This window comes from Micrasema longulum, unplaced genomic scaffold (assembly GCF_059751315.1).
Source record: "Micrasema longulum isolate JH-2025_06_02 unplaced genomic scaffold, ASM5975131v1 h1tg000047l, whole genome shotgun sequence".
Taxonomy (NCBI): domain Eukaryota; kingdom Metazoa; phylum Arthropoda; class Insecta; order Trichoptera; family Brachycentridae; genus Micrasema; species Micrasema longulum.
In genome coordinates, this window is record NW_028277254.1 from 619380 (window position 1) to 633014 (window position 13635).

At 37.8% G+C, this 13635-nt stretch overlaps 1 protein-coding gene across 3 annotated transcripts in view; it reads left to right on the forward strand.

Moving 5' to 3' along the window:
* The window catches only part of LOC148285216 (tripartite motif-containing protein 3-like), a 176151-nt gene that overhangs the window by 161304 nt on the left and 1212 nt on the right, over positions 1-13635 (forward strand). For all 3 annotated transcript variants that reach the window (XM_088228853.1, XM_088228843.1, XM_088228835.1), the window contains 9 exons: positions 2247-2361; positions 4412-4556; positions 5726-5887; positions 6785-7000; positions 8292-8532; positions 9207-9390; positions 10572-10852; positions 11626-11870; positions 12707-12848. In XM_088228853.1, coding sequence (XP_088084979.1) covers positions 2247-2361; positions 4412-4556; positions 5726-5887; positions 6785-7000; positions 8292-8532; positions 9207-9390; positions 10572-10852; positions 11626-11870; positions 12707-12848 — 1731 coding nt within the window. The remainder of the gene's footprint in view (positions 1-2246; positions 2362-4411; positions 4557-5725; positions 5888-6784; positions 7001-8291; positions 8533-9206; positions 9391-10571; positions 10853-11625; positions 11871-12706; positions 12849-13635) is intronic.

Here is a 13635-nt window from a genome sequence, read left to right on the forward strand (position 1 = left end):
TGGACTGATTTTTTATTACTTAAATACGAAATGACAGCCTGTTTAGCGCAAAAAAAATATTTTTTCGAAAACTTCAAGCTCTGGTTGAGGGCCAAAAGTAGTATCAAATATTTTTTTAAATGTAGTTGCAAGAAATTCAGAGAGGTAAATAAAATAAATAGTTTAATCAAATATACAAATTGAAAAATGGACATAACGTTTCTCCCAATTGAACCTTTCCCTTTCTGTCCTAATAACATACGCGCGTTACGGTACTGTGTAGTCATTACAGATGCAAAAATGAGAGATTTAACCTCGGAAATATGTTCCCATGCAATTCATTACATTATTTATAGATGAAGTCAAGAGTGATAATATTTTTAATCTAATTGCTAAAAACATGAAAAAATCATTATTCAATGCTCTCATCGCGGGCAAAAGAACCGCTCCTAACGAAAATCGGACAGCTACTAACGGGCGTCTGGGATAGTAAGGTAAGTACGAGAAACTTCCCTGTTCGCGCGTGTGACACGTGAAATTGTCTCAGTCCCGAATATACCTGTATTATCGAGAGTGAGACGTAAAAAGTGTGTGAGACAATTATATATATTAGGATTACTCTTTTACTACGTACGCAATAAGCATGAATTATTTAATAAAAAAAATATTTTAACCGATACGTAAATGTATAACGGAGGAATACCGAAAATCTCATAACTTATTATATTTATGGAGATATTAACGTTATTAGAGGCAATGTGTACTAGCTACCAATCGCCGGAAGAGGAGAGTTAAAACTATGTTTACAGTTCGAAATGCAAAATAATAAAAATACTGGAATGATTATTTAATTTGACTTGGTCACGAAATGAAAAATAATTGAACGATTCCAGTTAATTTGTCATGACATCGAATGGTTATAATTTCGTTTGATAATAATAATTACATCGACCGCATCCGTTACGAGTGCGGTGGAGCCTTGACTCTGTACAACGTAAATCTTTAAATAAACCTATTTCTGGAAACGAATATAATTTTCACTTCAATGCACACACTACCTGTTTCTATAACCACTTTGAATGGTAATTGTCTGCCTTTCAAGAAATAATTTAATTTCAATCGCAATTTCAGCTGCAGCGCTACTATTTTTAAATCCATTTAATATTTTTTAAATCACCACCAGTTTTTTTAAAATAATAAAACCATAAAATTATTTTATTTATGGTCCGTGGACCTACCTTTCTACGTGAATATTTGTCAAACCTCATTTCACACCGATTTTAATTAGGTACTCATTGTGTTACTGGGAGCATTAAAATACACAAAATAATTTAGTTTTTCAGTAAAAAAAATCTAATTTGCGATGTCTCAGGCGAATGTATGGCAAAACTATGTACGACAGGTGCACAAATATCGTGATCCGTGCAATAAGGCAATCTTATATAAGAAAAAAATTGATTGAAACCCATAAACACTGGGATACCCCAGACAGGGTACAGGGTACAGGGTACAGGGTACAGGGTACACCATGCACACGAAACACGAGGTTCTGTGAGGAATGACCTAATGATGCTTAGAGCTCGGGTAGCGGTGTTTCAAAGATTTTTTATTTTTACGGGACCAAAGCTATATAACTTAGTGCCTTACATCTGGAAAAACGAAAGTACAACATTAACAAATTACAACAGGGATGGAGAATACCATAAATAAGGGAATATGGATGTCAAGGCGTTTACAGGGCTTATGACCTGTCATTGGCTGGTTTGAATTATCACTATACACACACTGTGTAACATTCACCATTTTGCCTATGTTCGAACATCCATATTTCTTCAATTGTTCCATTTGTTGATTTTAGTGAAGTTAAAAAGCTGAAACCTTTATTGTTGTGAAGATTACAACAGGGATGGAGAATACCTTAAATAAGGGAATATGGATGTCAAGGCGTTTACAGGGCTTATGACCTGTCATTGGCTGGTTTAAGTGGCCACTTTACACACTGTGTAACATTCACCATTTTGATCCGATGACGCCACAAAACATCCGAAGACGTCATACTTGATGACGTCACGAATTGTTTGTTTTTGGCACCATTCAAATTACTAGAATTCAATCCCTTATTTCTTAACAGATTTTAATAAGAATAGTACCGATCGGCTTGTGATTTTTTAGATTAATTTATTAGCTAATAAAAAAATCCATGATAATTGCCCGTTTCGGACAGCACTAAGCATCCTCGTGTTAAATTGTATGTTTTTTGTCCCCAGGCACGTACGATGGCAGCGAACACACCCCCAAGCTGTTGCCGTGTTCCCACTCCGTGTGTCTCCACTGTCTCGGCCGTATCGCCGCGGCGCACACGAGGGATGTCGGCAGCTTTCGGTTTGTTGTCTTATCGTCTGAACTGTAAACTTATTGGGATGATGATGATTGACCGTGAATTAAGCAGCCCTTTCGTGGATTATATTTTGCATAGAAAGAAAAGAAACAAGTACTGCTCAGTAGAAAATTAATTTACAGCAAAACAAAATGCTTATCTTCATGTTTGTCGGTTATATTATGGCAACTGCTCACAACAAAGAATTAATGAAGAAATAGAAGTGACATCTAAATATATTTTTTATATTTTAATTTAAACGCCTTGTTTTACATGCTTTACATATATTTATATACAAGGTGTTCTTTAAACCCTGTCACATCCGAAACCACGATGATCAGTATGAGCAAGAAGACATATTGGCACATTAAATTATTTTTTTAGAAATAATAAAATTTAAAAACATAAAATTTAAAAAAAAGCAAATGGTTGCTAACTTCTGCAGGGGAGGGGGAATCTGATACTGCGCCACGCTCCCCTCACTTCTCCCTTGCAGAAGTAAGCAACCATTTGTTTTTTTAAATATTTTATTTTAAAAAAATTCTTGGTTCTAAATATTTTTTTAAATATGCTAATATGTCTTCTTGCCCATACTGATCATTGTGATTTCGGATGTGACAGGGTTTACGTTTTGACCCATTAGTTTCTTTGTAGACGTCGCTAAGTACGCAAATCCTGATTCGAATTTAACCATGCCGTGTTATGTCCTTTTAAAGTGTAGAAATACTGCTAGGATCTTGAAGAAACAGGGTGCAATCACATTTCATGTGTAATTATCAAATAAATGTGTTTGTCACAAATGCATTACTTAAAAATTGAATAATTTTTCCATGTGTCAGATTGTCGAAGAAACAAAATGGAAATTTCATTATTGTTGCCAGAGTAGTAAAAAATTTTACCCTACTTTGCTCATATAATAAGAGAAATAATGAAAATTGAACCTCGGATTAAACAACGCCGTGGTGGACATTTGGCCAACATTATCTTTAAAACATAAAATATTTTTTTTTATCAATATTCCTACAGAGATGAGGTAGATTTTTTTTCAAATTCAGGATTATCGATATTCGAGCGTTTACAGGGCTTATGACCTGTCATTGGCTGGGTTGAGTGGCCACTTTACGTACAACATTCCCCATTCCGCTTATTAGCGAATATCGACAATGGTATCATTTTGATTCTTGTATATATCTTATTAAATGAGAAAGCTTTCACTAGCGTGTTGGAGCACCATCTATGTATTGATATTGAAGTTAAGTATTTTTAATTAGCATATTACTTTATTTTACAAAATATTTTATATATTAAAAAATATTTTTAAAAATATATACCTACTTCCCCTCGGGAGAAATCCAGATTTGTGTATGTACAAAAATACACATACCAAAAAATAATGTTACATAAAATATTATTTAACATGATATAAAAATATTCGTTTTATGTAAAAAAAAATTGTTTAATATTCTAAGTTCAAAGTTCATTAATTCAATAACTCTTATTAAACGACCCTTTACTTATCTACTCTGTTGTGTCAATCAATTTTTCCGAGTGCACAGTAAAATTTTAGAAAAATTAACATATTGTTTTTTTTACCTTACATTTGTGTTATGGTTATATTCTTCGCATTCTGGCTATAATACTCGGTTACTTCAAGTATGCGCGCGGCGAAAGTGTGTCTAAGAGGGGGAATTATTGGACACAGTCCGATGTATTCAAATATGGTTCTACGCTCCTTCTGGACTATTCTTAATTCTATGATCACAGCATATATCTAGTGATTTGAATTTATGAATCGAAAACACTATACTGAAGGATACATTACTATTGTCAAAACTGAAGGTGGTAGAAGAAGACGGCGATTTGCAAAGCTGCATTCTGTTTGATTATATTTCTGAGAGGCCTCTATAGACGGAGCTTTCTTTTCCCAATCTGGCTCCTGGCTAACTTTATGCCTATTCGTTGGGCGGCGATCGGTACATATGGTCTATAATACAGATTGAAAATTTGAGTGTAGTTACCCACTTGTATAAATGATAGTATTTCATCTGTTTATAGATGTCCGATTTGCCGTGAGCTGATTACCATCCCCCGAGGTGGTGTGGCCGCTCTACCTCCTTCCTTCCTCGTGAACCAACTACTAGATCTCATGTCCCGGCAGAGAAGAGAAGTTGTACCCAAATGTAGCACGCACACTAATCAGGTAAGTCTGCCACTGCGCAAACATTCATTTTGTGCATCGGCCATAAATCGATGCCATCATCACAAAATCGGGAGCTTCGACCAAAGAATGCAATTTCGCATTTTTGTATCTTTAGATGGTCAATTTGGCTGTACAAGAATTCATCAGTATGCACGGGACACTCACTCCTCGCGAACCCGAGTGAAAGAACGGAAAAAAGCACTATGATTTTAAGAGTCGGATATTAGAAACATCACTTCGCATCATTCCAGCAGAAGCAATATTACTGATATATATAGTTGGACAATTTATATAGCGCCATTTTTGTGAAATTCACCCCAAGGGCGCTGATGATGAAACTGTTAATTTTATACGAATAGTTAGGTAAATATCTAAGATATACAGGGATTGAAATCTCGAATGGAATTTTTAAAAATCCAGTAGGAAATAAATGAGGGCATTGGAAGCAAAGATAGTGAACTCCTGTTTTGGTGTTTTCGAGAAAAATAACAAAAATTGCCACACTAATGCCAAAGAGAGTTTATATGTTAGAAATGTTATTTTCACTGAACTTTTACTTTAAGATACTAATAAATTAGCTATAATAGAAACACAAATTCAAAAAACTTTCTTAATATTTGTATGGCACGGCCATTTTGAAAATTTAATTGGCTGATGGATATTGCTATGTTTGCTTTACTTTATTTTCAAACCATCAGAAGTATGATTTTAAACTACATTTGCAACTCAACTCACGATTTTTTATAAAAATAAAGTTGATGAACTACAGAATGACATCATTACCAAAAAAATTTTTTTTGGATGTTGCTATCCTTGCTTCCAATTCCCTCAAATGCCGGAACTTACATAACAATTCGCAAAAATCTGTTTTCTGTCATGCTTCGTTCGCTCGTTACAGACATTTAAAATAAACATCCTTCCATAATCCCAGATAAAATAAGTTAAACAATACTCTAAATGCTTTCAAATCACTTCAAAGTATTTAAATTTCCCTGTAATTCAATGAAACTTTGGGAATATTTCGAAACGCTAGAGTCGCCTATCTCCATTGAAATTAATATTGGAGTTAATTTTTTCGTCCTTGCTCTGTCAAAACCGTAAAAGATCGAAATCAATAAGAGGTCATTAATAAATATTATTTGATATATCCACATTTTTGTCCTTTGCAGGAATTGCTGTTTTGTGAGACCTGTGACTGTGTGTTCTGTGCCCTGTGCACTGGAGGCCCACACAGCGACTCTCCTTGCGACCACACCATCATACCATTTTCCATAGCCATTAAGCGCATGTCCGAAATCCTCCTCTACAAAGCTAATGAGTGTCTTTCAAAGGTATGAATCAATAATATTTTAATCAACAATACCTTGAACATTTAGGTATCTGTGCCTGGTTAGTTTTTTTTAAATTAAAAGATGCCAGTTCTGTTTATCTTTGGAAGATAGAGGTAACTGAGACAAGCAGTTCTTGCGGTGACTGGAGGTCTATGCGTCCCGCATTTGAGCAAAATACACAAACTGAGTCGTAAATATCCTGGACGAGTGTTTTCGATGACTGCTCTCAGGTAAAAATCCTGAATGGAAAATCTAGTGAAGATACGTTCGCCTCGCTGTGTACTGGTTAACGCATTTGCCTCATATTCTTGAGGTCTTAGGTTCGATTCCTGGCTGAGTGGACATGAAATATTGATTTTGAAGGTTTTTCGAACCGCAATATTTTATTGTTCTTTGACTGGTACCTGAAGCGTAAGACTTATCACCTTACCTTCGTGGAAAGGGAAATAATTCATGATGATGATGAACATTAAGGCACCTAGCTAGTCTATATTTTAATTTTTTTAAATAAATTCGGCTGCTGTTCTGCTCGACTTTGGAAGACAATTGTGATGTAGCACTCAATTTGAAGTTAGCCAAGACAAGCCACTTTTCCGGTGACTGCGGAGGCCTAGTAAGCAAAATACTGCACCCCGCATATAAGACCAAAAACACCAACTGAGTTTTGAATGCAGCCATCAGAATGTATAGAAAATGCGACAAGCAAACGGAGCGGTTGTCCGGGGTCGTATCGAAGATGTCAAAATCAATGTTGCCAACTGAGGAACGTTTCCAGTATTGCCAGTCGATAGCGATCACTGGGTCGTGTTCTGATCCTCTACAACACTATTAGAAAATATTTTTATGTTGTCTATATGAAATTTCCGCTTGTTGATACCGGTTTGTATTTGTTTTCAGCTGAGCTCAGCCCGGGAGGGCGTGGCCGACGAACTGCGCAAGCTGGAGCTGGCTCGGGAGGCGGGGGCCGAGGCGGCGGGGGCGTGCGCCCGCGAGCTGGCGGCGGCCGTGGAGCGCCGCCACAAGGAGCTGCTGGCCGCCCTGGCCGCCGCGGCGCAGCACAAGCGCCGCCTGCTGGAGGACCAGCTCACGCTCATCGATCGGGAGCGCGCCAAGGTAACTGCCGCCATGTTGTTTATTAGCTCTCGGGTTGAGAAACGGGAGACTCTCAGGGGTGCCCCACCAGCTCGCGCTAATCGACCGGGAATGCGCAAAGGCTACTGCTGCCATGTTATTACTAAAAATTATGTATTAGTGAGTGAGTGATATATATTTTTGAACAAGTACTAAATATTAACCCTCTAATTTTTATTTGGTTAAACACAAATTGCCGCGGAGACCTACATTAGATTTTTTTTTTTTAAATTGTACTAGATATGTATATTCAATTTTTTTCTGTCATTTTAAAGGCGCTACAATTTAATCATTATCAGCCCTGCCGTGTCCAATGGTAAACAGATTCTCCTCCCTTAGATCTCCACATCATCCTATCCTGAGCGAACCGAATCCAACCACTTCCTGCAACCCGTCTTTGGTCATCAGAACTTTTTCTGCCTGTTCTAGTTCTCCATTCCAGGACGTTTTCTAGTCCATTTAAAGTCTGCGGTTCTGGCTATATGAATAGTCGAGCTCAATTTCTGGTTTGCATTTCCGTGGACCACATCGGTGACCTTGGATCTCGCTCTTATTTATGCATTAGTTCTCCTGTCTAAGTACCCAGCATTCTCCTTTACATAGCCCTTTGTGTCTCATTTTATATAATAATTTGTGTATTTTTTTTTTCATGTGCACTAAAGTTTTATGATTTCAATACATTTACAATAAATCGGCGCTGGTTTTAAAAACAATGATATCACTCATCATTTCTTCCACAAATATTGGTTTGTTTAATTATTTGTGGCTCCTGAAAACTGAAACCCGTAATCGAGAGTTAGTCTAATACAGGATTAGTATATTTTCAGTAGCATTTTTGATGTTATATATGACGAGGCTTTTTTAATCAAGTTGATAATTGAATTGGTTTTTTATTGTTGTTATGTTTAGTATGTGACATTCCCATTTTAAAACATCTGTTATTGTTATTCTGAGGTCTTTTTCTTGTTTCCCAGCTTTCAAATCTATATCATTTAGACTATACAATGGGGTTTTTCGGGCCTATCTGAAGAATTGTGGATTTATTAACGAGAAGTCATTTCTTGGTATATTCATGAATACTGTCCAGGTCTTGCTGTAGTTGAATTGAGTAATTAAGTGGGTGGGCATACTGCTTTGTATCATCTGCAAAAGTTTTGGACATTGACTGTATGGTTACTGTTAAAATGTAAGTATGAAGAGAACCGGACCGAATACGAATCCCTGTGGAATACCGCTTATGAAAAATTCTTATTGATTTTAACACCCTTTGCAGGTAGAACAAGAGTGTGTGGGTCTGCAGAGCCAGGTGGAAGCGCGAGACATGTCAGCACGGATGGCGGCCCTCGGGGCTCACCTGGCGGGGGCTGCAGCCCTTGCAGAGCCGCGCGAGAACGCCTTCTTGGCACTCGAAGTGCGCCACAACGAGGCTCTGCCCTCCATCCTGGCGGAGCTACCCACCCTAGGACGTGTCAGAACTACCACCACTTACCCGCCCCTCTGTAACGCTGCCTTAGGTAAATATAGTATTTTTTAATTTAATTTTTTTGTTTTAGAAACATTCTTAAATTTACCCAAATATTTCAATTTTTGGGCCATTTTCAACCAGTTGTAAATACCTCACTATCAGAAAATGGGTAAAGTGGGGTTCGAACCTCGGACCTCTGATCCGTAAGTCCGTAACATTAACCACTGAAGCACAACTCAATTCAATTTTATTTTTCTTTTGGCTTGTAGTCTTATTAATTTGTGAAATGTGTCTTAAACACAATATATTTTATATATTTTGTTATGTGAAAACATAACTAGGTTATTTTAATATATTTAAAGTGAATATTGTAAGCACTAGGTATGTTAAAACAATTTACATTTGTATGTTTGGTTTGACTGTCAGAAATTGTCAGTTGTAATAAGTCCGCCATTTAACTAAATATAATTTTCCTATCTACGCCCAGTGGAGCATAGGACACTGCATTGGTTAGCACGATGATTGTTATGCCATTGTTTTTTAAACCATTTAAAACTATACAGCTCATAAGTGAGGAAAATTTAAGTTGTGCCTTTGTTTTGCGATTGAATGTTAGTTTACTGATAGAGAGGATAAAACTGGTCTCTTGTAAAAATGCGTTTTTGGAACTGAGCCACGATTATTCCTGGAGTGTAAAATGTAAAATTGTGTTCGTATTCCCAGAGGGCGCATCGGTGGCCGGGCTGGAGAGCACCGTCCTCCTGCGCACTGTGGACTACCACGGGGAGCCCCGGGACTCCGGGGGGGACCCGGTGAGCGTGTGCGCGCGCTACACCTCCCCTCCTCCCTCCGGGGCCCCCGCCACTGTCCCCTGCGACGTGCACGACCTGGACGATGGCACCTACAGGTACGGAAGGGAAAACCAATGGAACTTACAGATTATTCTGAGTTGAAACAATGCGGAAAATCAGAGCATTGGAAAAAAAACTATCAGGAAATAATAAGATTAGTAATAAGAAAAAATAATTCTAACTAATAAAAAATTGAGGATTAAAATTCTTGCTGTTGTCTGTCATTGAAACCAATCCAATATAAAGATTTCAGGTCTATAAAACATTAGCCCTTTCAATAATATATGTCGCTAGCTAATCAACACACGTGAGATTGTAAAAAGCTAATGAAATCCAGCCTCGTTTGGACACGAGCCTTTCTAGTCAGGTGTAGTAGTGGCTCCAAATACTCACTATCAAGAAATGTTTTACAATTACCAGGCAGAAGACAACTGACGCTGGACACCTACAATACCTACCCTTCAGTTATTGTTATCGGTTTCGTCATCTTGTTAACCATAATATGTTGAGACATGTTTTATGTCTATAGTATTTTACCGTTTACTTTTTGTGCCATTGCGTCATGTACCTTTGCCAAACATACTGCTACTTCTCAATGAATTGTTTTATTTTTTGTTGCTGTAAACTTTTGATCTCTCCCTTCCTGGTGATGTGTAGCTAGTACACATTGCATCCAATAGCTGTAATAACTCCATAAATATAATCAATTAAGGGGTTCAGATTTTTTGTGTTCCTCCATTATACAATTACGAATCAATTAAATATATTGTTGTTAAATAATTCACGCTTATTGGGAACAGAAAAAGCATTTTACCAAAAATCCGAGATAAATCATCAATATAATAGATAGTTTACAATAGTTGTAAAAGTGTAATAATGTCCCAATTTTCGATTGTCTTGACACTCCATACTTAATAACAAGGTATTATACTTAATATATGTGTATTGAGAAAGATTGAAAAAAAGAGCTGATATGTTCAAATATTTTTTGACGAAAGTTACTTGTTGGCATATTTTAACTCTTCCAAAACAAATTTAGCCCATTTTTGAATGTATTGAGACTACACTTTGACACCAGCTCTTGTGGCGGCTTATTCCAACTATCAACAACCCTATTGCTAAAAAAATGCTTCAGGTTTAATGGTTTAGGTTAAATCTGGTTTTCTCCAGCCTGAGAGTAGCCTCAAAGTCGAGCATCTTGTCGAAACATTTTATTAATGAGAAAATTTACTTTTAGGATATCGTTCCGGCCGCTGCACGCTGGCACGATCGTGCTCAGTGTTAGTGTGGTGGGGCGGGCGATGGGCGGCGGGGGCTCGCTGCAGGTGGGTGTAGCGGGCGGCGCCGAGGCGCGCGCGCGCTGGGGCGGACGCGGTGCGGGCGCCACTGCCTGCGTGCAGCCCGCCGCGCTGGCTGCCGCGCGCGCCGACGGCACCCTCTACCTGCTGGACGCGGGAAACTCACGTGTGCACGTACTCGACGAGGGGCTCTACAGCAAGGGGTACATCGAGAACGAAGGTAAACAGACCATACTCCAAAAATTCAGTACACGCTGCGTTGAATGAAAGCTTTAGTATAAAAATATACAAAATAAACAAACAAACTACCAAGCCGTTTCCCTATAACGTAATGCCACATCGCTCGTATCTTTGCATATTTGCAATCTCGCGCGCGCCGATGATTCTGACTTTTGACATGTCCATCTTCAAGTATTTGTTAAATTTGGTCTTGCCGTGTCTTTTTTGGTCTTCTTCTATTTCTGCATCCATCAACATTTGCATTATAAATATTTTTAGCTGTTCATTCGCTCTACATGTCCAAACCAACGCATGGCTTTTTTCGTAAAAACAACCCTATTTGTATAATATTAATATATTGCGATATCACGGACAGCATTAATTTTCCATCTCATCCAAAAAATAGTTCACTTAAAATAGACAGTAAAAAATTAACAGTGCTTTGAGTGTGTCCAAATAATTAAAGACAGGCTGGATTTCACTCCCTACGGATATTATTAAGAAAAAAATTTTTGCTTTTTTACTTCACAAAAGTCAACAGATGAAAGAGTTGAAGAAAAATGTATTTTAAAAATAGTCCAGAATAGTGAATATTGCACAGTGTGTAAAGTGCCCATTTAACTCAGTCAATGACAGGTCATAAGCCCTGTAAATGCCTAGACTTCCATATTCCCTCCTCTAAAAGGTTTTCCCTCTCTGTAATAAATTATAACGGAATTAATTTAAAATGCAGGCTTAGTTGTGGAATAATGGATTGATCTTTCAAAAACCCAGGTCTAGTGGGTCGGAGTTGCACGGGGATAGCCGTGACGCAGCGAGGGCTGGTGGCTGTGAACTGGCGCACGCGGCGAGTCACGGAGATGTCCACGGACGGGGAGACACTGCACAGCTGGGGACATGAGGCCTTCCAGGAACCGGTGGCGGTGGCCGTGGACCCGACCTACGGACACGTGCTGGTGGCCGACAACGGCGCCAGGAGTGTCTTCGTGTTCGACGCTGAGGGAAAATATCTCTTCCAGGTGCAAATTAATATTTTTACAATATAATATATACTACTACTACTCTGACCGCATATTCCTAGCTTATTTCACATTCATACGTCTTGTCGTATTTCGTCGATTGTTATACGGCATGTATATGCCCTTCGGTTATTTTGTCTGCTTTCGACATGACCAGATTTGAGATTTTGATTTGTCTTTCTTGGTCGTCCTCGTCTTACGTTACCATTCGTTCTCGCCATATATCTGTTTGACCATTCTTTCACCGTTCATTCGTTCTACATGACCAAACCATATTAGTGATCTTTCTTAAATGTATCAATTATACCCGTCACAGATTAGCACTCGCCTGAATTCATCATTCGTAATCCTGTCATATATTGATTTTCCATACGTTTACTCTGCTTTTATCTTTCCTTTTCCATTTCTATCTTATACTTCTATGTTGAAGTGTTGGAACTAAAACTCCACTGTGCACTGCCAGTCCAGCTTCGATTGACATGTTTTTATTAACAATTACTGTGCTTAGTGCACTGTTTGTTTTATCACCTGCATTCACTCCCGTTTTAGCATATTGTTCTACTCTTCCATCACTTATAAACATGCTTCCCAGATACACAAATTCTTCTTGTTCAAGACAATCGTTTTTCACATTTATTATGCACCAAATAATTTTTTTACTTTCGTTCATCAGCAATTCGCTCTCCCGTCATACATCATACATTCTAGAGACTATTTGTTGCAAATCCTCCTTCCTGCTTACTAAAACACTGCATTTTCAATAAAAATATAATGTAAAAATTAATGTTTTCTGAAAGTATGTTTATAATGTCTAAATATTTTGTTTACATTTGTAGGTTGGTGGAAATGCATCAGAACTCGGCCTCATCGGTGGATTGTGTGTATCTCCTAGCGGAGAACTATTGGTAGCTGATTCCGCCATACATGTATTCAGCGCCAAGGGAGATCCTGTTGCAACCTACGCCCAAATACCCAAAGGTAACCCCATCTTATTTATTTTGAATGAAAATGCTACCAACTTAGTTGTGATCCATTAGAATAGTTTTCCTGTAGAAAGTGATGTTGATGGTCCTGTAGGAATTATTGTCATCTATCAATTACCGTGAGAAATGTGCAATTAAAAAGTACTCGCTTGATTGTAAAGGTTTATTAATTATTCAAATATCATAGGTACTCAATCTACATTACGAGTAATCAGATCGTAGAGGAACAGACAGCAATATCGGCAGGGTACAGGAGACATGCAAGGTGTGAATTATCATCTTCGTTGTATCAGAAGTGTAGATGACAGCTGAAGTGTTCTGTTTTGTCATATTGTCGGTGATACTGCAATAAATTCGTTATAGGGACTTAGAGCCGTAGTTTTAAATTATTCCTATTTTTACTCTAAATAATGATAGTCTTTCTGGTTCTCCAGCGCTACTTTTGGTTGATTGAAACCTTAGGTTTTATATTAACAGAACACTTTCTAGGTTCTCCTGCCAAAAAAATCAATCGATAGTTACGTGACATTGCAGTATCGACGACGTTATGCCACAGTTTAAAAACCCATTTATTAAAATGAAGTGTGTTAAGACGCTTAAGTTTATAAAGCTGCTAGTGCATAAATAATTATAATAATACTTACAGTTGTCATTAATAATTCCTCAGTGAAATATCAAACAAACCATCAAGCCATTTCCGCAGGGGTAGGCAGAGAGGATAGAATCCTCCACACTCTGTTCTTGCAAACAGACCTCCTTGCTCTACATTCATATATCTTTTA